The sequence below is a fragment of the Triticum aestivum genome, chromosome 5D (genome assembly GCF_018294505.1).
Source record: "Triticum aestivum cultivar Chinese Spring chromosome 5D, IWGSC CS RefSeq v2.1, whole genome shotgun sequence".
Taxonomy (NCBI): domain Eukaryota; kingdom Viridiplantae; phylum Streptophyta; class Magnoliopsida; order Poales; family Poaceae; genus Triticum; species Triticum aestivum.
The window spans coordinates 372900298-372922837 of record NC_057808.1 but is presented as its reverse complement, the minus strand read 5'-3'; the positions used below and the strand labels follow the sequence as shown (position 1 = coordinate 372922837).

Below are 22540 nucleotides of genomic sequence, written 5' to 3'. Positions count from 1 at the left end.
GGACCGAAGCTTGTGCTTCAGGTAGGAGAGGTCAGGCTTGGCCCGAGATGTGCTCGTGCTCTACTCATGGGTATGGTGCTCAGTGGTAGTGGTCGTGTTAGCGTTTCATGGTGCTCGGTGGTAGTGGTCGTGTTAGCGTTTCATCAGTGCGTGGATGGGCGCTGGTGACCACGGACAAAGCGTCATGTGAGCTTGCCTGGCAATGGCTCGGGGCTGGCTCGCCGGCGGCCTCGACAATCTCAGAGTTGTGCCCTAGTCGAGGGACACAGCTGTGGATGCCTCCTATATGGAACCCAGACTCAGGACTGATGTCGTGCATTCTTCTTACATGTAATAGGGACGGGGACAGAAATTCTGAACAAGCTACTAGAGACCAATAATCAGAAGAGAGGCTCATACTGAGGGCAAGTAAAAGCCCTGGGCGTACTCCTCCCTCTTCTCATGATATATTTTGCCCTCGGCTTGCACAGGATGGCAGTCCAGGCAACGTTCACTTGCAGCTCCCAGGCGCCGTGACTGCAGACTTGCTCTTCAGCAGGGTATGCTACGCTGACCAAGGTGCCTGCATCCTCGTCATCGACATCATCGCCATCATCAAGGAAGCGAACATGGGCAATAATTTCATCTTCTTCATCATCCGGGTCAGGGACAGCTACCAAGTTACGACTTAACACAACAGAGGAACCGCTCTTCATCTCTCTACTATCATACACAATCATCTGAGTCTCAGGGTCTTCACTAGTCCCAGCACATATTTTGTCAATCAAAGGTGGTGCTCCTTTCAAAATCTTGACTTCAAGGCTAGCTGCCACTGGACCATCAACAGGTGCGAGCACCAACTCCACTCTGCTCAGCCAACTACTAAGCACCCTTGTGATTGGTTCAGGGTCATAGGGGACGACATGGAGCTGTATTACACCTTTGCTAAAATCTTCGTCGCTGGCATCACCCTTCACCCTCATATTGAACTCAAAGTAAATATTATCCGGCGGAACTAATGCCCGTTGTGGACCTGTCAATGTTAGCATATCATCCTGCACAGTAATTTTTTTTTTAGAACGTAGACGTCAGGGACGTCCGGCTTTAAATTAATAAAGCCCTCAACTCAGGCAGCGTGCACAACCAAACAACCAAACGAACAAAAGGAGACCTAGTCTCTCGGAGTCTTAGACATACCCGAAACAAAACGAAAGGAGCATTACATGGCATGTCCAACCAACTTAAGAGCACGCAGGCTCGGAGGAAATACTTCCAAAAGGGGCACCCATCCCTATGAGACAGCGGAAGGAGGCGCCGGGGCTCGCGACGTGGAGTAGACAGAACGCAGGCGAGCTAGAGCGAGAAGATGTAGATCAGAGTCCTGTTGCCTTCCCAGCGGGGCCCATTGCTGCAAGAACAAGATGCATTTGTAGATTACGTCAGCAGGGTGAGAGGGGAACACACCCTCAATAGTAAACTTGTTACGAATGTGCCACAAAGCCCACAACATGGCCGCCGCATTTGTCCACATAACACGACGCGAAGAACCCTGGACTGAGGACAAAGACGACACTAGCTCTGGGCGGGAGTGTGGATCCCAATCCACCCCCGCGGCCTCCCGGACCGCGCTCCAGGCAAAGCGCGCCAAGGAGCAACGGAAGAACACATGGTCAGCGTCTTCCGGAACGCCACACAACGCACAAGGCCCAGCGGCCGGGCCATTGCGTTTGGCAATATTGATGGAAGTAGGAAGGCGGTCTTGACAAAGTTGCCAGAGGAACATCTTGATCTTGAGAGGAATTCGAGCCTTCCAAAGCCCCGCAGCAGCCATAGGGACATGGCCCCGGGATAACTCACTGTAAAGGGACTTGACAGTAAATTTGCCTGAGCCCGAAAGTCTCCAGGACACCGTCTCCGCGCTGTTCGACAAGCGAACGTCGGCAATCATAGCCCGAAGGCGGTCCCAATCCTCCCGCTCTGGCCCCGAGAGCTCCCGTCTAAAGTGGATAAGGGGCGGGGAGGAGCAAAGAGCCGAAGCAACCAATTGGTTGGGCTGGACAACGATGGAGTATAGTTGGCGGAATTCCGACCAAAGAGGTTGTTGGCCTATCCAAGTGTCGAGCCAGAAACGCGTGGAGCGTCCGTTATTTACCGAAAACCTCGCACCCCTGGCGAAGAACGGTTTTAGGGATTGGATGGAGTTCCAGAACGGCGATCCATGTGCCGCTGCCTCGAAGAAATTCCCCTCCGGAAAGTATTTGGCACGCAGGAGATCCATCCAGAGGCCAGTCTCTCCCTGAGACAGCTTCCAAATCCACTTGCACATAAGTGCAATATTCATCAACTTAGAGTTGATGATCCCGAGGCCCCCCTGGGCTTTAGGTCTACACACGGCCTGCCATTTAACCATGTGATATTTACGCTTTGGTCCCGCTCCTTCCCAAAAGAAATGGGCCCGCGGGGTGTCCATTTTGGTGTGGACCCCGTCAGCCAGCAGGAACAGGCCCATGGCAAACATGGGCAGGGACGATAGGCTGGAATTAGTTAGGATGAGTCTAGCCCCAGAAGACATAAACCGACCTCTCCATGGGCAAACCCTGCCCGCCACCTTAGTGCTGAGAGGTTCCCAATCGGCAATCGAGCATTTTTTCTCAGCGATCAGGAGGCCGAGGTAGGTGAAAGGCAGTTTTCCCAATTTGCAGTTAAGCAAATTGGCTACCCGCACGCTTTTGGCCGCATCCATCCCTATGGACACCACTTCACATTTGTGAAAATTTATTTTTAGCCCGAACATGAGCTCGAAACAAAGCAGAATGGCCTTTATTGTTGTGATGCTTTGAAGGTCCGGCTCGAAGAGGAGAAGGGTGTCATCAGCGTACTGAAGGTGTGACACGCCTCCCGGGCTCAGATTACCAACCACTCCCCTGATATGGCCCGCAGTCCGAGCTTTGTCTAGCATGGCGCCCAGGGCGTCTGCCACAAAGTTAAAAAGCAACGGCGAAGCCGGGTCCCTTTGACGCAGCCCACGCTTGTTGCGGAAGAAGTTCCCTACTTCTCCATTCACCGCAATCACCGTTTGGCCCCCCGAGACCAATTGCATCATGCGGTGAACCCAGACCGACGAAAATCCTCTGTCCAGAAGGACTTGTCGGAGAAACTCCCTGTTCACTCTATCGTACGCCTTCTCCAAGTCTAATTTCAAAAGAACGGCAGGTTGTCGAGAGCGTTTAAGCGAGTGAATGATCTCCTGAAGGGCCAACGGCCCCTCCAGAATGTTTCGACCACGAATGAAGGCCGATTGGTTCCTACTAATAATTCGTTGAGCTATCGGAGACAAACGAGTGGAACAAGCCTTAGCGCAAATTTTAAAAGGGACATTAATGAGCGCGATCGGACGAAATAAACTAATACGGTCCGCTCCCTGTACTTTGGGGATCAAAGATAGAACCCCAAAGTTTAGGCGAGAGATATCTACAGTACCGCGCATGAACCCATTGCAGACATCGAAATTGGCCCTTTAAGCACTTGCCAAAAGCGTTTGAACATCGCCACCGGCCACCCATCCGGACCCGGAGCAGTGTCCGATTTCATCCCAAGAGCCGCAGCATCAATCTCCTGGGGGAGGAAGGCCAGCCCCAGGCCCTCATTCTCCATGTCCGTGACCCGCAGCGCAGGGTCCCAAACGTCCGCCCTCAGCCGGGCACGCGACTCCTCCCTGGAGCCCATCAGCTGGATATAGAAGTCGTAAATGTGACGAACGATGTCCTGTTGGCGCAAAGGCTCGGATTGCAGACACAGGATGGCGCACTTACGGCGTCTACCGTTAGCGTACGCGTGGAAGTACTTAGTGTTCGCGTCACCCTTGAGCGTCCACTTAATGCCCCCGCGTCTACGCCAGTACTCCTCCTCGGCCCTTAGGAGGGACTCAACTTGTGCTTCAACCGCATAGCGCTGGGCCCATTCAAGTTCCGAGAAGCTCTGCGTATCCGCAACCGCGTCCATACGGGCGAGGTCCGCGGTCAGACGCACTCGAAGCTGCTTATCCTCTCGGCTTGGTTGGCCTCCCAGCCTTTGAGGGCCGCACGCATTCCCGCCCCTGCGGCAATCCAAAATTCCATTGGCCCGCGCGGTTGTCTGATCCGAGCTACGCATGTCTCCCATTTGGAGAGGAAAATTTGCTCAAAATCCGGGACCTCAAACCACGCCGTTTCAAAATAGAAACGAGGGCTACGCTTTAACTTGTCCTCCCCTGAGGACAGGATTAAGGGAATGTGATCCGAACCAATCCTTGTTTCCGCATGGAGTGAGCACATGGGGAAAAGCATTTCCCACTCGGCGGACATGAAAACCCGATCCAGCACAGACCGCACCGGTGTTAACTGTTTGTTGGTCCAAGTGTAGCGTGCGCCCACGCGGGCCACTTCCCTAAGGGCCATAGAAGCTATCACGTTATTAAACAGGGACACCCTTGTCCAGTTAATGATACCATTGTTCTTATCCGCTCCCGAGCGGATTAAGTTAAAATCGCCACCCACCAGCACTGGTAGGTTACGCACGCTCAGGGCCGCAACCTTTGCCTGTAGTTCACCCAAAAACTCTTGCGAGTGCGAGTGGTCGGCCGGGCCATACACCACAATGACCTCCCACTCGTTTAGAGTCGCGCGCTGACGAACGTGTGCCGATAGGAAGAATCTACCGGCATCCCACGCCACCACCTCGCAGCAAACTTGGTTGATGCCAAGTAGCAGGCCCCCCGAGTGACCCACCGCAGGCACCCAGTGCCACGCAAAGCGCTCGAGCGGATCGACGGCTAGCAGGTCCCAATGGGAAAAATCTGTCTTGATGGTTTCCTGCAAGCCAACTACGTCGATCCCCTCCTCATGCATGAATTCTTTCAACTGGGTCCGCCTCCCAGCGTGGCCGAAGCCGCGAATGTTCCAGAAAATAAAACGCATTAGATAACACGATTGCGGAGGCGGATACCGCGAGCGGTAACCACTTTGGCCACACGCCGTGTCTTAACAGGACGACAGGTTGAGGGGGACTGCGCAGCCCCTGCTGCTGTGTCCTCCTGGTCGGGCCGCGCAATGGCCAACAGAGAAGCCCCTACTTCGTCTGCTGCCGGCACAGCGCGTGCCGCCGCTGCCTGAGCGAGCGCGGCCTGTGCGATTTCCTTCGAGTGAATGAGCGACAAAAGTTCACGAGACTCACCCACATCGGACATATCAACACCACTATCTTCTAAGATACCCCCTAGACGCGCATCAGAATAATCGTCGAAGATTGTAAAACGAGGCAGGGGATTACCTTCGATTTCCATGTTCTTTTGAGCCACCAGGAGTTGAGCGCGTTGCATCGCAGGAAGATTGCCCTTGGCGCCTTTTGGGCGCGAGCTGGCCCTCTCTTGCGACACCGGGGCCACCACCACCGCCTTGGAGTGCTTGGCCTTGGAGATGGGCGCCGTCTTGGACACCTCCGCGCGCATCGCGTCAGAGGAAGGAGGGGGGACGGCCATCGAAGACCCGCCAGCCGAGCCCCCAGGGGAGGCCAGCGCCATCACCACCGGCCGAAGCGAGGCAGGCGTGCCCGCACGAACGGATGGAGGACTCACCGGCGCCACCGGGGTTGCCTTGCGTCCCGCCGTCTTCTTGTGGGACCGAATCCCACCGCCACCTTGACCAAGCGCTGGCGGAGGAGATCGCACCACCACGCGTGCCCCACCCATCCCCGCAGCCGCAGGGGAGACGAGCAACGAGCGCCCCTCCGAGACACAGGAAGCAGAGACGCCCTTGTCGATGTCGATGCCGAGCGACAGGTTGGAGCCGTATTGATCGAAGCCCGTTTCATTGCTGCCCACAACACCTTGACGCTCCTCCTGGTCCTTTGCCGCCTCCCCGGCGGAAGGTCCATTCTCGGGCTCCTTGTCCTTGATCCCCAGCTTGTCCCAAGTCGCGGTATCGATCGAGTCATCACCCATGCTCGTGTCCCGCTCCTGATCCTTGCCATCTGGGCCCTTGTCCACGCTAGTTGGTGGAGGGGGAGGGGGCGCAGCACCCTGCAGACCGTCCGCCTCGGCCTCCATCCGAATTGTGAAGCCCTCACTGTTGAACCACAATTGGACGTACCCACGGAGCTTAGCCGGGGAGCGACAAGCGAACCGCATCCGCACCGGACCGAGCCCAATCAGCGACGCCTTGTCCACCTCCATGGGGCGCCCAATCATCATAGTCCCTGCCAAGAGATGATCCTCGCGGCGGTGCTTGGGCGGCACACCCCACAGCTTGACCCAGACATCTGGCATGATCTCGGCCTTGGGCACCTCCGGGAGGGATTCCTTTATTTCCGCCAAGATGTTGTTGAGGGACAGAAACAGCTTGCCGCTGCAGGTCGCCATCCGCAGCAAGGCCTTGTTGGGGAAGACGACGGAGAAAAGGTTCTCGCCGATCGCCGTCACTTGCCAGTCCCACTCCCCCTCGAAGAGATGGGGGAGTTCCGCCTCCAAGATGGGGACCGAAAGCAGGCCAGGCGCCGCCGAGATGACCGCCGCATCCGCCGCCAGAGGGGGTGCGCACAGTAATTTAGGAAATGTCAAAATATGTCTCTGCGTAGTAAGTAGAGCAAGCTGTGTAGCTGGACATGCTAACCAAACCAAACTGACTAGTCACATAAACTCAAACCAATTTTCAAAATTATCTTGTATAACTAGCCTGGGGAGCATCCATCACCTATGATATAAATTGCTACCAATAGCCATGCATTTGCACTACCAGAATAACTGGCGATGCCGACGGCCGAACCTATGCCGACGGCCACCGTGGGCATAGATTAGCCTATCCCGACGGCCCAGCCCAAGCCGTCGGCATAGAAAAGTCGTCGGCGTATATCCATCTATGCCGACGGCCCCCGTCGGCAAAGCTCACCCGTCGGCGTCGCGAGAAATATGCCTACGACGGCCATCGGCATAGGTAAGCCCGTCGGCATAGAACGTGGGCCCGGCTACCCGGGCGGAAACGGCCTTTTGACGGCGTTAGTCTACGCCGACGGGCTAACGGCGGCCGTCGGCATAGCCCCCACGTCATCGATCCGCGTCGCCCGCCACATCATCGATCCGCGTCGCTCGCCGGTCCGTGGGGTGGCAAATCTATGCCGACGGCCTGGCCGTCGGCATAGGCCTGGCCCATGGATGTTGCCACGTCATCGATCCCCGCCCTTTGCCACGTCATCGATCCGTGGTCGTGTGCGCAGGTATGCCGACCGTCGGCATACCTCTATTTTTTATATTTATATTATTTACTTTTTCCTGTTTTTTTTCACAACATAAATGTGCCTTATCTAACAAAAAACATACCCCGATGGTATATCGATTGCCCCCCTCACGGACGTTGCTGCCGCCGTGCCCCACAGCGACGCCGGTGAGGGGGGCACACCCCGGAGCTGCGTGGCGGGTGCCTGCGCCAGCCACACGCTTCCACAACCGTAGGAGGGCCCAAAGCAACACCTAGCAGCATTGCTACCCCCCAGGTACACCGTCCCGTCTAACCGGGCCCTCATACATGCGGGGCGGTGTGGTGCCATGTCTGAAGAGGCGGGACGGGGGCCCTGGGGGGATAGCAATACCACCGGAGCGTTGCACCGGGCCCTCATACATGCGGGGTGGTGTGGTGCCATGTCCAAAGAGGCGGCGCGCATCTCCGCGGTGTGCCCTCCCTCACGAATAGCAGCGCCGCCGACACCTGGAGGGGGGAAACGGACGCGTCGGGTCTACACGGAGGGGATCTTGCTGTGGGTCTGGCCCGGATGTTGCTCCAAAGTGTTCCTATGGGCTGACCTAACACAACCGGGTGGAGAGTTCCACTGGTCAAAGCCCGTCCGTGTAAAGTCAAAGGGCTAGATCCCGTGGTCTAACGCTACATCGTTAGGCGGGACGGGGGCCCTGGGGGGATAGCAATGCCACCGGAGCGTCGCACCGGGCCCTCATATATACATGCAGGGTGGTGTGGTGCCATGTCCGAAGAGGCGACACGCGTCTCTGGGGTGTGCCCCCCTCACGGACGGCGGCGCCGCCGGCACCTGGAGGGGATAAACGGACGCGTAGGGTCTACACGAAGGGGATCTTGCTGTGGGTCTGGCCCGGATGTTGCTCCAAAGTGTTCCTATGGGCTGACCTAACACAACCGGGTGGAGAGTTCCACTGGTCAAAGCCCGTCCGTGTAAAGTCAAAGGGCTAGATCTCGTGGTCTAACGCTACATGGTTAGGCGGGACGGGGGCCCTGGGGGGATAGCAATGCCACCGGAGCGTCGCACCGGACCCTCATATATACATGCAGGGTGGTGTCGTGGCATGTCCGAAGAGGCGGCACACGTCTCCGGGGTGTGGCCCCCCTCACGGACGGCGCCACCGCCGGCACCTGGCCGCCGCCCCGCCCCGACCTCGTCCCCGCCCAACGCCGCCACCCCGCCCCGAGTCGACCTCATCCCCACCCAACACCGCCGCCGCTCGGTGGTGAGGCGAGGGCCTCCTGCCCGGAGTCGCCGCGCTCCCTCCCCGGAGCAGCTGCCGCCTCGACCTCCTCTCCGTTAGGTCCGGTCCCCTTCCCTCCCAAGAACATTTTTTTTTGTTTTTTTCATGATTTTGCAGAGGATAAGAGGGCTAAATGTGATAGTTAGACACATAGATGGTAGTTAGATAGATAACTTGTTCATACGGATTGTTTTGAGATGATGATGATGATGATGATGATTGTTAGATGAGAAGTGATAATGATGATTTTTTATGCTTCGATGATTTTGAGATGATGATGATGATAGATGACAGATGGTAGATGATGATGTTGATGATAGATGCTGATGTTTTTCTATGCTTCGATAATTTTTGGATGATGATGATGTTTTTTTATGATTCGACGATTGTTAGACGATGATGATGATATTGTGATGTTCTATTAGTTGTGTTGTTCTAATTTTTTGTCGCGATGGAATTTGCAGGCTTTGTGGTGTCGCATTTCATCGGAGTGACCGTTGTTCGACGCGTTGGTCCCCCTGAGCACCCCTCTGCTGTTCGACTACTTCCTCTACAGCCGAGGGTGAGCTATAAGTCCATCTCCTCCCTTTTTTCATATCACTAGATTTCATTCTCAAGTCACCTGGCGTAACCTAGGTCTCCCGTCCGAAAGGGTTGCATCGATAAATATGCATTCAATTGCATATTTATCACCGCAGCTCTTTCGGATTGTCCAGCGTTTTCCACGGACAGCCCGAGGATGTGTAGATTGGTTATGTTCTCCATGTTCTACCCTGTTCCGAGACAGGATTTCGGCGGCGCCTCCCCATTGTTCTCCGGAGCACATTCTCTCGGCCATTTGCCGAGACGTGTATCTGGAGAACAACGGGGAGGTGCTTCCGAAATCCTGTCTCGGAACAGGGTAGAACATGGAGAACATAACCAATCTACACATCCTCGGGTGGGATTAGGACCCATCTTTACCTATTAGAGATGTAGGTGGATTCAACGCGGTAGAAACTGAAAATTTGATGTGATTAATTTAAGTGAATCCTTAATTATGTTGTGTAGCTTGCAAAAAAGCAGAGGATGGCAGATAATCAGTGGATGTACAGTGGTTTTATCCGTCGGAATCGAGTAACATCATAGTGGATCGCGAAAACCGATGTGTATTTGAAGGAGATATTCCGTCGTCCAATGAGAATTATCCCACCATGCCCCTGTGCGAGATGTGCCAGACGTCACCGTAGAAATCAGATGGACATGACTGAGCACCTTCGCACGCACGGATATATGCCAAACTTTGACAGGCCGCCGATAAACATAGCCGAGCAGGACCGTGGTAGAGAGGAGGTGATGCGACAACGCATCGATGGATATGAGGACGACGGGGTCAGGGACATGCTAGATGATGTCATTGTTGCAGAAACGGCGAATGCGACACCTTCAGAGAATGAACCGGAGGAGCCGGAGGCAACCGCAAAGGCCTTCTTGGAGGTCTTGGCCTCGTCGAAGAAACCTCTTTATGCGGGTGCGAAAATATCTCAGCTGGATGCCATCTCGCAACTGATTGCAGTCAAGGCTGAGTACGGCTGTAGCCAGAAATGCTTCGAAGCATTCTTGGGAGTATGGGCTAACAGCCTCCCTGAGGGTCATGAACTGCCGAAAAGCATGTACGATACAACGAAAATCATGAAGGCACTCTCTATGGATTATGAGAAAATAGATGTTTGCCCGAAGAATTGCCTTTTGTTTAGGCACGAGTATGCGGATGACAAGTACTGTAGGCAGTGCGATTCGTCTCGGTACATTGAGGTGGTCGGTGAGGATGGTGAGAAAAAGCAGCTAACCATCCCCGTTAAGGTTCTTCGGTATCTTGATTTTATAAAAATACTGCAGCGCCTTTTCATCACGAAGGAGTCTGCCAAAATGATGAAGTGGCACAAGGAAGGTATAAGGTACAATCCAAAAAAAATCGTACATCCATCGGAAGGGGAAGCATGGAAGTCGTTCGATGAAGAATACCCCGAGGAAGCAGCCGAGGCTGGGAATGTCAGAATAGCCATATCAGGTGATGGGTTGAATCCATATGGTATGTCGTCCAATCCATACAGCTGCTGGCCCCTGTTTGTAATTCCGCTCAATCTTCCTCCCGGTGCCCTAATGCAACGCAAGACCATGTTCTTGTCGCTCATCATTCCGGGGCCTGATTATCCGGGGAAGCAATTGGGTGTGTTTATGCAGCCGCTGGTGGATGCTTTCCACCATTCTTGGTACTTTCCGACGTTGACATACGACCGGGATCTGCAGAGAAATTTCTTGATGAAAGTTTGGTTGCACTATTGCATGCATGAATTTCCCGGCTATGCTTATTCTGCGGATGGTGTACAAGTGGGAAGATGCCATGCCCAGTGTGCATGCAGGCTCTGCGAATGATTTGGCTGAGTAAGGGTGGCAAGTATGTAGCCTTTGACCTGCATCGACAGTTCCTCCCTCCAGACCATCCAGACAGGGAAGACAAGAAGAACTTCACGAAAGGCCGGGTTGTTCATGAAGTAACCGAGATTCCAACATTTTCGGGGGCAGATGTTCTTGCTCAGCTAAAAGCTCTGCAGCTTAAAGTCGAAGGCAAAGGCAAAGCCAAAGCCAAAGGCTTCGAGGGATATGGTGAGACGCACAACTGGACTCACATTACCCCCTTCTCGCAGCTTCCCTATTTCAAGGACCTCAAACTTCCTTACAATATCAATGTGATGCACACCGAAAAGAATGTGGCAGAGTCCCTTTTCCACACGATCCTCAATATTCCTGATAAGACGAAGGATAACGTTAAAGCTAGAGCCGATCAACAGAGAATTTGTGATAGACCACGTCTGAACATGAAGCCTCCCACAGGCGGTCGAAAAAACTGGTTCAAGCCAGATGCTGACTTTGTCCTTAAACAGCCAGAAAAAAAGGAAGTACTTATCTGGCTGAAACACATTTTGAAGTTCACCGATGGTTATGCATCGAATATAAGTAAGGGAGTCAATCTTTCAACGGGCAAAGTGACCGGCCTGAAGAGTCATGACTACCATGTATGGATTGAGCGGATAATGTCGGTGATGGTTTGAGGTTATGTCCCCGAGCATGTCTGGCGAGTGCTTGCCGAGCTAAGCCATTTCTTCCGCACGCTCTGTGCTAAAGAAGTAAGTAAAGACGTGATTGAAAAATTGCATAAGAAGGCACCGGAGTTGATAGTCAAGCTAGAGAAGATCTTTCCGCCAGGCTTCTTTACACCGATGACACATCTCATTCTGCACCTCGCGAACGAGGTATTGTTGGGGGGGGGGCCTGTGCAGAATCGCTGGCAGTACGGCCCTGAGAGACAGAACAAGCATCTCCGACAGAAATGTGGAAACAAAGCTAAGATTGATGCTTCCATAGCTGAGGCAGTTATCCTAGAGGAGGTGTCAGACCTCAGGACATCATACTATCCAGACCACGTTCCCCATCTGCATAACAAGGTGCCTCGATACAACATAGAAGAGCCGAAGTATCAACCCAGGCTCCATCTATTCAACGCGCAAGGTGGGAGGGCTGGGGCCTCGAAACCTTATAACATGCCACGACAAGAGTGGGAGGACCTCATGTTCTATATCTTGCACAACATCAGGGAAGTTGAGGAAGTGTGGATGAGGTAATACCACTACACCATTCCTTTATGTCTTCCACATCATCATGTTTTATGTTCACTTAGTCCCGGTCTAACACCGCTTTTCTTTTTTTTAGTGATTTCGTTCAAGAGGAATGGACGGGAATGAATCCTCCTACTGAGGCGGAGGCACTTACTCTTCTCCGTCATGGAAACCCTGGACGTAAAAATTTTGTTGCTTGGTTCATGGAGAAAGTAATTTTCCACACTCCCCTATTAAATACCTAGTTCAACATTTATTAGTTAACTAATGCACGCAACAATTTCAATTATACTTGTAGGGAAAAGATCCGAACATATCTATGGATGATGAATTGAGATGGGTTTCCATGGGTTTTGACCCTGCCGTCATGACATGTAAAAGTATGATGTGAATGGGTATCGCTTCCATACAGAGGAGCACCCTAACATCCGGCCTGATCCCAAAACTATAAATACCGGAGTGTACACCCCCGGTCAAAATTCAGTAGACTACGGGGAAAGAGTAAGTGCCACTTTATAATAATTTCATTATTTTGCTTGTCACATGCTCATTCCGGTTGTTATTTATTTTGCTTGTCACATGCTAATAGTTCATTCTTTTGCAGCAACTGGATATATTCTAAAGGGGTCCGTATTCCCAACGGCCTCATCACCGTCTTGCTGAAGTTACACTGGCCGGGGTTGTACTGTCCGGATCCAGTCAGGCACCCGAACCATCGGGTCTTGGCCACGAGCTGGGAGCACTGGGAAGCGGCCCTCCACGCGGACCATGGGACCCATGCCAAGGCCGTGATCACCACTTTCTGGGTGAGTTCTCTTTAGAAGCACAAGTCCATTCCAGTTTCATGAATGATTTAACTCATGGCTTCTTTCATTCTTGTTTCGTGCATGATTGTAGAAATTCTATCGAGTTCTCCCAGAGCACAGGTCCAGAGCGGACCAGATCGTGCTGCGCCAATGCAAGAAGAAGGCCCGCCAGATGCAGTACGAGGTGCGCTATGTGGCCATCTCGACATACCATCACGACTATCTTGGTGTGAAGATGACCAAGGAAGACGCGCGGAGGATGGGCATTACCTTGGAGAGGGACGAGTTCTTGAAGGTAAGTATAAAAGATTTTTCATTATGCTTTCATTACCTTGTGGTACATTTCATCGTTTCGTGTTGACATGCCATTATGCTTTCATTATGTAGGTGTTACCAAATTGGTGTTATGGAAAAGACGAGTCCTGGGCGGCATTGGTGGATCTTTGGTGTGATGAGGCTGGAGCCTGGGCGGCTATGAGAGTCAAAAACAAGGCTAACCGAGGGAAGGAGGGAGTACATGCTCAGGGAAACCGAAACCACTATCTCCACAAGGCAGTTAATGTATGACTAACCCCATTAAACATTCTTCTTCTTCTATTTACCATTACTTTCTTATGTATGACTAACCTCTGTTTGGTGGTGCAGGAGGAGAAACTGAAGCGGCCGCTCTCACACATGCAGGCGTGGGAGATCGCCCATACGCGGAAGGACCCGAAGCCTGGCGAGCCCAAGTACTACGGCAAGAAGAATGCGCATAGGAAGAAGGCCTACTCCGATGGGTATCTGGCGTTACATCCTGACACACCTGACCCCATTGCGGCGGATCTGGACGAAAGGGTGGTGGTGGGCATGGGGCCGAAGGAGCACGGTCGGGAGGCGGTTCTCGATGCTGTGATCACTCCTACTATCTCCTACACACAGCTTCGTCGGATCGACCCGACCCTGAGCCAGCGCACGAGCACGCCCATGAGCAGTGCACCGTCACTGTCCTTCTTTCAGGAGCAACTGTAAGTATTTTCCCTTTTATCTTCATTGCTCACTTTATTTTCCGCATTTAGTAGTTTTATGAGTTTCATCATGTCATACTGTAGGCCTACATGGAGTACACACGCCAGGAGACCATGGCGTGGCACGACCGCCTTCATGCATACCATCAGCAGAGGGATCGCCAGATGCAGCACGCTTTTCAGGAAATGGCGGCCGGCAGGTGTCCTCAATGGCCATCAGCAGAGGGTCCTCTAGCACAACCAACGTTGCTGACCTTTGAGAAGTTTGTGGCACAGAACGCTGGCCCCTCGCCGGTTAGTTCATCCCCAATCTATTCACTCAAAGCATATCATGCCTTTCAACACAGTCATATATCCCGTTAATATGTCTTTTCAACATCCAGGTAACCGGTGGATCAACGGTGGTCTTCGCAGCACTCCCGAGTCACGGAGCCCGACCACTCCGATCCATGGAGGCGGAGGCGGTCTTGGCGGTACCGCTGCCGCTAGCAGTGACGACCTGGGCTTCAGCGGTCTTGGCGGTGACAACCTCCGCGGTCCTCGACGTCCTGGCGCTTAAGCCTTTTGGTTACTTGTGTGCTTATGCTTATGTATCTTTAGATGACTTGTGTGTGGTGTGGTTGATAAACTTGTGGTCTTTGATGGTCCTTTAGATGACTTGCGTGCTTCTTTATATGCTTATGCTTATCTTTATGCTGATTATGATGATGCTTATGCATATATTGTTGTGATGGTGACGGATGATACTTAAATATGTTCTATATGTCTATTTCCATCATATATATCTGCTGATATGTGTTGTATATCTGAATTGAATTGATTTGAAAACAAACAGAAAAAAGAAAAAAAAATCAAATACAAACTATGCCGACGGCTAGGGCGTCGGCATAGGGCTGGCCTGAGTGCCCAGTTGCTGACGCGTGGCATCTATGCCGACGGCTTAGCCGTCGGCATAGATTTAAACTAAGCCGACGGCCAGGCCATCGGCATAGATGCCACGTGTCAGCAACTGGGCGCTCCATGGGTAAGCCTATGCCGACGGCCTCGCCGTCGGCATAGATTTAAACTAAGCCGACGGCTAGGCCGTCGGCATAAATGAGCCACGTGGCGAGCAGCGGGTGGTCGTCACTTGACGGCGGCCGCCGTTAGACGGGAACGTTGCCGACGGCCAGGGCCGTCGGCATAGATGTACGGACACCGTCGAGATAGATCCTATGCCGACGGCCTCCCGGGCTGCGCCGACGGATATGTTGCCGACGGGGGCCGTCGGCATAGGCATGTCCCGACGGCATATCAGGGCTATGCCGACGGCCCTCGCCGTCGGCGTATGGTGCGATTCCGGTAGTGTTGTGGCTTGCATGTTAAACAGAAGGTACACTTATTTTATTCGCGGAACAAACATGTCAGCATTAGAAGAGCCACTTTTTACAACCGGGCATGTTAAACAAGTAATCAGACCACAGTGTACAAAATAAGCAACTAAACCTCACATGAAGTTAAAAGGCAACAAGTTTTGAACAAGTGACCAGAACTAAATGGAGAAATCTGATGAAATAGTGGTGTATGAAAATAACAATCAAGTTGCTAGGGAACTACATTGAAAAATAATAGCTTGGAGGTCACAACAGAACAGTAAGCTAAGATAGCTATATCATGAGTGAACAGTATGCTACGATAGCTACATCGTAACATAACAGTAAGCTCAGATAGCTACATCGTGAACAGACAGTAAGCTCAGATTGCTACAACGTGAACCGACAGTAAGCTGCAACAGCTATCAATGTTTTCAGTCAAAATGTTAACTCAGTAACTCACAAACTATTTTTACTGAAATTCGTGTATCTGGTATGACGCTAAGCTTCCAGAATGACAAGAGACATTTTTCAGTTAACATTGCAGAGCAGGACCTGTTCTTATAGGGAAACAAGTACATATAGAAGAAATGCCGAAGAGTACATGGCATAAACCTAGCAAATTTTAGCAGACCATATTGAAGTATGGAGCTGCTTGCATTTCAGTTTGTATTGAGTCCAAAAAGTTCGGCTCAGATACCAGACCTGTGAAACTACTCACTAGGGCACCAGCGATTATATAATATAATATTATGGTGAAATTCAGCATACACACCTTGTATACACAATAGATTTATTATCAAGAGGATAAAAATATTAGGATTTGATTAGTATATATGAGTAAGTAAAAGCTAACGAAGCAAAGGGATGGACTAGTGCACACCTTGGAGCTGATCATCTGGGGGTCTTCCCTTCCACGTCTGAACAGATAGATACATCTGTAGTCAATCCTATCCCTTGCAAGAACAGTACCATATACGCTTATTGGATAACCCCGGTCAGATTCGATTACTTTGACGGAAATGACGTTGACGGCTGACGTCACCATGTACCTCTCCAACTCAGGAGTTATATTGCTATCAAGCGGCGGCCCAAGGCCAAACTTAGCTGTAAATCAAGGGCAAGAGACACAAGTCAGAACCAGCCAAGAAAAGATGCCTAGTTTATTGTTCACATAGATACACACTACCGGACTCGGGCACTATGCCTACAGCCCAGGGCCGTCGGCATAGGTCCTTTGCCGTCGGCATAGATCTATGCCTACGGCTGCCGTCGGCATATCCCCGTCGGCGTAGATCACGTCAGCGTAGTCTTGTCAGACCGTCGGCGTAGTATAGCCGTCGGCATAGGGGCCTATGCCGACGGCCGGGCGTCAGCCGTCGGCATAGTTTAGCCGTCGGCCGTGTTTTTCGCCTGACGGCAACGGGCAGCGCCGTCAAAAGCGCTAACGATTCACGGAATGCCACGTGGCAGAGCTAACCAAGGGAAGAGACAGAAGCGAAATCCACACTCATCAGTCTCTGCATGTTCAGTCAATCAATCAATCAATACCCAGACTGCTGATAAAACAATTGCAAGCATACTCACACTCTTTATCGAGGTCGAAGCCGGCTATATTGAAGCTGCAGAAGCGGGTAGGGACCAAGAGTTTCGACTTAGGATCCAATTCGGTGATGCTTTTGACACAGGCAATGTGAAGCTCCTCGAGCTCTGCCTTTGCCTTGAGCATAAACTCACCATCATCATCATCGCTGTCCCACTCCCACATTGGAATCTCAAGCTCCTCGGTCACTTCCTTCTCCTACACAGTCGAGACGGTCGAACTTCCAATTTCCGTAAGGGGTTGCTCACCCATCTTGCAGGCCGGAACAGCCATATCCTCGTCCTCCCGCTTCTCCTCGTCGCGGGTTGTTGGGCTGGCCGCGATCTCCATAGCCATAGGGGCTTGCTCCTTCGGGGTACCATCGCTGGCTGTACAACAATCAAGAAATCCATGGTGAACCGAAGAAGGTAACTAGGTAGAAAAGAGAAAGGGGATGGAGGAAGGAGACGGGAACCTTCTTCGTAGCTGGCGGCGGCGTCGTCCTTGTCCCAGCGCCGCTTCCGACCGATCAGCGCCGTCACGGGCAGCTGGGTCTCGCCCAACATCTTGCCACCCAGGAAGAAGAAGAAGGCGTGAGATGATCAACGGCGATCGACGTCGCCGGCGGCAGAAGTTAAGCTAGGTTTTTTTTTTGAAACTAAGCTAAGCTAGGGTTTGAGGGGGGCGGCGATTCGATTGGGGAATCGAATCAATAAGCCGGGACAGGAGTCGGAAATGTGTGTTTTTTTTTTAGGATCGAGTCGGAAATGTGTTCATGCCCATTAGGCGGCGTTGGTACTACAGCCCGTTTCATCACTTGGCCCGGCCCAACTTGTTCCCCTTTTCTGGTTTTAGGAAGGTACAGACTGATTTTAGTTTCAAAAAAAGGTACAGACTCATTTTTCTTTGTTTCGGTTTTCCTTTTTCTTTTATTTTTTTTCATTTTCTTTTTCCTTTTTTTTTCATGTTCGAATTTCCTTTTTTTTCCTTTTTTCGTTTATTCACATGCCTAATCAGTCAATATACAACAAGTTGTCACCATATAATTTAAATTTAATAATGATACAACATAGATACAAATGTTCACATATGTCATATCATTTTCTTCACTGAGTTTTAAAGGAGTTTTCATTTTTTTACGGGATTTAAAGGAGTTTTCAGTGACATATCAGATTCCACTCATTTTCCTTATGAGTTTCTCTCAAAGTTCCTCATAACAGTTTTTAGTGAGGCAGTATCTTTTTAACATCATGTGTCATACTTTAAAGGTTTTCCCGATCGGTGCTTTTAATTGAAAGTATACAAAGCATATTTATTGTCCTTTAAACTCTTCAACGAGTTTTATTCTTCTTCAAAGTTTTTCCTTATGAGTTATCAAGAGACAATAATCATTATATGATGTATCATTTTTTTCCTTATTTTCCCTGCTGGGTTTAAAAGAGTTTTAACAACATATCACGTACTATTCTCCTCATTTTTTCCCACGGAGATTTTTGGAGGAATATTTCTCAAGATGAAGATGATGAGCATTCTCAAAGGCAAACACATACAAAAGAGGAGTCTTTATCAAGATGATTTATATTCACAAAGACAAGCATAGATTAGGGGGAGGTCTTAGAATTAATTAATTAGTTTAATTAAAGGATGAATCCCTGCTTTTGTCTGTTGCACTATCGGCAACCGCTTCTTTGTAACTGCACTTCTAGTTGTTTCTTGTCTTTGGGCAAAATGAGCCTTTTTCTGGCCAATTGGGTTAGAGATGGTGCTGACAAAGGTAGCCCACTAAGGATAGATATCGTCAACCAAATAGTAGCCCATGTTGTACTCATGTCCATTGACAGCATAGTGGCAAGGAGAAGATTTTCCTTCAGTTAGCCTCACAAAACAACGGTGATCGTTCCCATGACGTCCTTTAAGACGAAGTAGTTATGATAGGATCGGATGCCATGGTACAAACGATCGAAGACAGTCTTGCGCATCTGAAAACACCGGCAAAAATGGTAGCGAAGAGTACATCCGAGGCAAAGTAGTCAGCCATCAGTGTCAAATGGCCGCACACCCTGTTGCGGTTGAGCACTCGATGACCCTTGATCGAGCCCTTGAAATTAAGGGCATGCTCCTTCGCACGCTCCACGTCTTCAAGGACCGCCTGCATCATCGCCGTCTCATCCGAGTACTCCTCCTCGTCGGATGAGCCGTCGGAGACTCAACATAGTGCTCGTATATGTACTCCAAATCAGAATCCATTGGTAGAAAGAAGGGACAACTTTTTTTAGCTCCGGCAATTCATTGAACAAGTGTTGGGCATGGTGAGTATGGCATAGCAAATGGTACCTGGCGGGGCGATCGGAGGAGAGGGGTTGAACGGCGACAGAGAAGAAGCGGGGTGGAGCCCGGCTGGAATGCTGGAAGTGACGAAGATGTGGAGTTCTGGCAGGGATGTGGTGTGGTGGCTGGGGTGATGGAGCGGCGGTGAAGGCAATAGAGAAAGAAGGAAGGAGAGAAAATGTGGAGGACGAAAGCGTGGGTCCGGGAAGGGTTTTGGGTGGGTCGGAGATGTCGGAGTCCTACGTATCTGTTGTCCAGACTCCTCCTGTAAAGCTTTCCATATTTGTCGAAAAAAAACACGTCTGGGCCGCCCCGTAAAATGATACATGACCATGTTAAACACATACTAAAAACCATACATGACCACGTTGAATACATTCCGCGGTCCAGACAGCACAGTCCGGATAATACCTTCCGCGGTCCGGATCGTCGCCGACGGTTTTGGAGATGCCATGCACTTCACTCGTTTTTCTTCGGTCGCGCATGCGGAAGAGGAGCGGTATCTCCTGGCCACTTGCTCGCCAGAATAATCGGCAACTTGACATGACTGGTTTGAGTGTAGTTATAGGCGGTTGCCTAGTGGTCCGACAGGCCTCGAAAAGGAAGGTAGTTGTTGGCTTGCATGCACCGTGTGCTCCCACGTACTACAGTACCTTGGGCTTTGGACGTTCCAGCAGATCGGGTGGTCTCGAATCATCTGGGTCTTGTGAACGTGTTCGATCGGTCTTGTGAACGGCCTATGGACCTCACAGGCGTTGTCGTGCCACTTTTGTCTCCGCTCCCGCCCGACCGCACGCTGCAGCTACCCCTGCAAAACCACCCCGGTAAAAGTATCCTTTATATGCTCGCGCACGAAGGTAGCTAGGAACGTCGTCGAGAAGCCATCAGCACATCAGTCGGCGAAGCCAAGGCAAACTATACACGATCAAGCTAGCTAGCTAGCTCCCGGGGCCGTCGCGCGCTCGCGTCGTCGCATGGGTTCGGAGCAGAAGCCGCACGTGGTGTTCGTGCCGTTCCCGGCGCACGGCCACGTCGCGCCGCACACGCAGCTCGCGCGCCTCCTCCACGCCCGCGGCTTCCGCGTCACGCTCGTGCACACCGAGCTGCACCATCGCCGCCTCGTGCTCGCCAAGGGCGCCGAGGCGGCCGCGGTCGCCGCGCCGTGGCTCGGCGTCGAGGTCATCCCGGACGGGCTGTCGCTGGAGTCGCCGCCGCGGTCGCTGGAGGCGCACCACGACGCGCTCGAGCAGAACTGCCTCGAGCCGTTCAAGGAGCTGCTGCGCGCGATGGCGCGCAGGCCCGGCGTGCCCCCCGTGAGCTGCGTCGTGGTGGACGCGCCCATGTCGTTCGCCTCCACGGGGGCGCGGAACGTCGGCGTCCCCGACGTGGTGTTCTTCACGGCGTCCGCGGCCGGGCTCATGGGGTACATGCAGTTCGAGGAGCTGGTGAAGAGGGGCCTCGTCCCGCTGAAAGGAGCCGGGTACAAGACCAACGGCAGCCTCGACGCCCCGGTGGACTGGGTGCCCGGGATGAAGGGCATGCGGCTCGGGGACATGCCGACCTTCTGCCACACCACGGACGCCGACAGCGCGCTGATGCGCATCCACCTCCACCAGATGCGCGTCGTCGCCGGATCCAAGGCCGTCGTCATTAACACGTTCCACGACATGGAGAAGGACGTCGTCGACGCGCTCGCTGCCTTCCTCCCGCCCGTCTACACTGTCGGCCCTCTCTCCAGCATCGTATCGTCGCTCCCGGCGGGAAGCGACGACCTCTCGAGCTCCACGGACACGCCGAGCCTCTTTCAGGAGGACACGGAGTGCATGGCGTGGCTGGACGGGAAAGAGGCTCGCTCCGTCGTGTACGTGAGCTACGGGAGCCACGCCGCCGCGGGCGCCGACAAGATAAAGGAGTTCGCGTCCGGGCTGGCGAGGTGCGGCTCTCCCTACCTGTGGGTTCTGCGGTCCGACTTGGCGGCCGGCGTTGAGGTCGGGAAGAACGGGCTCGTCGTGCCTTGGTGCGCCCAGGAGGCGGTCCTTGCCCACCCAGCCGTGGGGCTTTTTGTTACGCACTGTGGGTGGAACTCCATCTTGGAGACCGTGATCGGGGGGGTGCCGGTGCTCGGTTGGCCGATGGTTTCCGAGCAGACGACCAACTGCCGGCAGGTAAGCACGGCGTGGAACATCGGAGCGGAGCTGCCGCAGGAGGCGAGGGGCGATGAAATAGCTGCACTGGTGAGGGAGATGATGGTCGGGGAGAAGGGAATTGAGGCGAGGGAGAAGACGTTGGAGTGGAAGAGGCTGGCTGAAGATGCTACCAAAGAAGGGGGCTCGTCCTGTGCTAACCTTGATAGGTTCGTTGAGGATGTGCTGCTCAAAGGGTTATGATTTTATTTTACTTGTTTATAGTTCATTCTATCAATTCGTTTTGTACCTATAAAGTGAAGTAGCACAAGTCAGTAGCATGAACTACTGATGAATGAGCTTCTAATAATCTGCAATTTGAAGAGAAATTGAGCTTCATTTTTTTACTTGCACATATATAAATGCTGAATAAGCTGATAAGGAAGTCTACTGGCTAATGGGGTTGATCAGTGCCTCTAACAATGGATTAATTCTCTAATAAAAGAAACCCTACCGTGCCAAGATCAACTGTACTATACTTCGAGCAGTTATCTAGTTTCAAGATCAACTTCCACGAGAGCAAATTCTTCTACTTTGGAAAGGCCAAAAAAAAAGAATCAGTACAAACAACTATTTGGTTCTGAGTTTGACTCTTTTCCTTTTAGATACCTTGGTATTCCAATGCATTTCCGTAAACTTCTTAATAAGGAATGGAAAGGTATTGAGGATCGCGTTGAGAAAAAAATGGGTTGTTGAATTAGTAAGCGAGGCAAGGCTCATCCTAATCAATGTTCTTCTCACAAGTTTACCTATGTTCATGGTATCTTTCTTTGAAATACCTAAAGGGGTAAGGAAATGATTGGATTACTACAGATCCAGGTTTTTCTGGCAGTCTAATGAACATAGACATAAATACCGTCTCGCGAGATAGGATGCGATATGTGTCCCTAAAGACCAAGGAGGTCTAGGTGTGGAAGACATTGAGATTAAAAATAAGTGTGTGTCGACAAAATGACTATACAAGGTACTCACTGAGGAGGGCGTTATCAAGAATTACTTTGTTATAAGTACCTATGTTATAAAACCCTCGCGGAGGTTGAGGCCAAACAAACGGACTCGCCTTTCTGAAAGGTCGCATGGGGTCCAGAAAGAAATTTTCCACTCAGGGACGTTGTAGTAGGCAATG

At 51.9% G+C, this 22540-nt stretch overlaps 2 protein-coding genes across 2 annotated transcripts; one reads left to right on the top strand and one right to left on the bottom strand.

The window, feature by feature from the left end:
• Window positions 1-380: 380 nt before the first annotated feature.
• On the bottom strand, window positions 381-17469 carry LOC123120646 (uncharacterized). The gene is made up of 5 exons (XM_044540644.1): window positions 17379-17469; window positions 17192-17292; window positions 16909-17122; window positions 16205-16428; window positions 381-1034 (listed from the first exon to the last, which is right to left on the bottom strand). Exons 1-5 carry the CDS (start codon window positions 17467-17469, stop codon window positions 381-383), a joined length of 1284 nt encoding a protein of 427 aa, XP_044396579.1.
• Window positions 17470-20112: 2643 nt separating this feature from the next.
• LOC123124983 (cyanohydrin beta-glucosyltransferase) lies at window positions 20113-21753 on the top strand. Its single transcript, XM_044545527.1, has one exon. It carries the CDS (start codon window positions 20206-20208, stop codon window positions 21616-21618), a length of 1413 nt encoding a protein of 470 aa, XP_044401462.1. The 5' UTR covers window positions 20113-20205; the 3' UTR covers window positions 21619-21753.
• The last annotated feature ends 787 nt before the right edge of the window (window positions 21754-22540 follow it).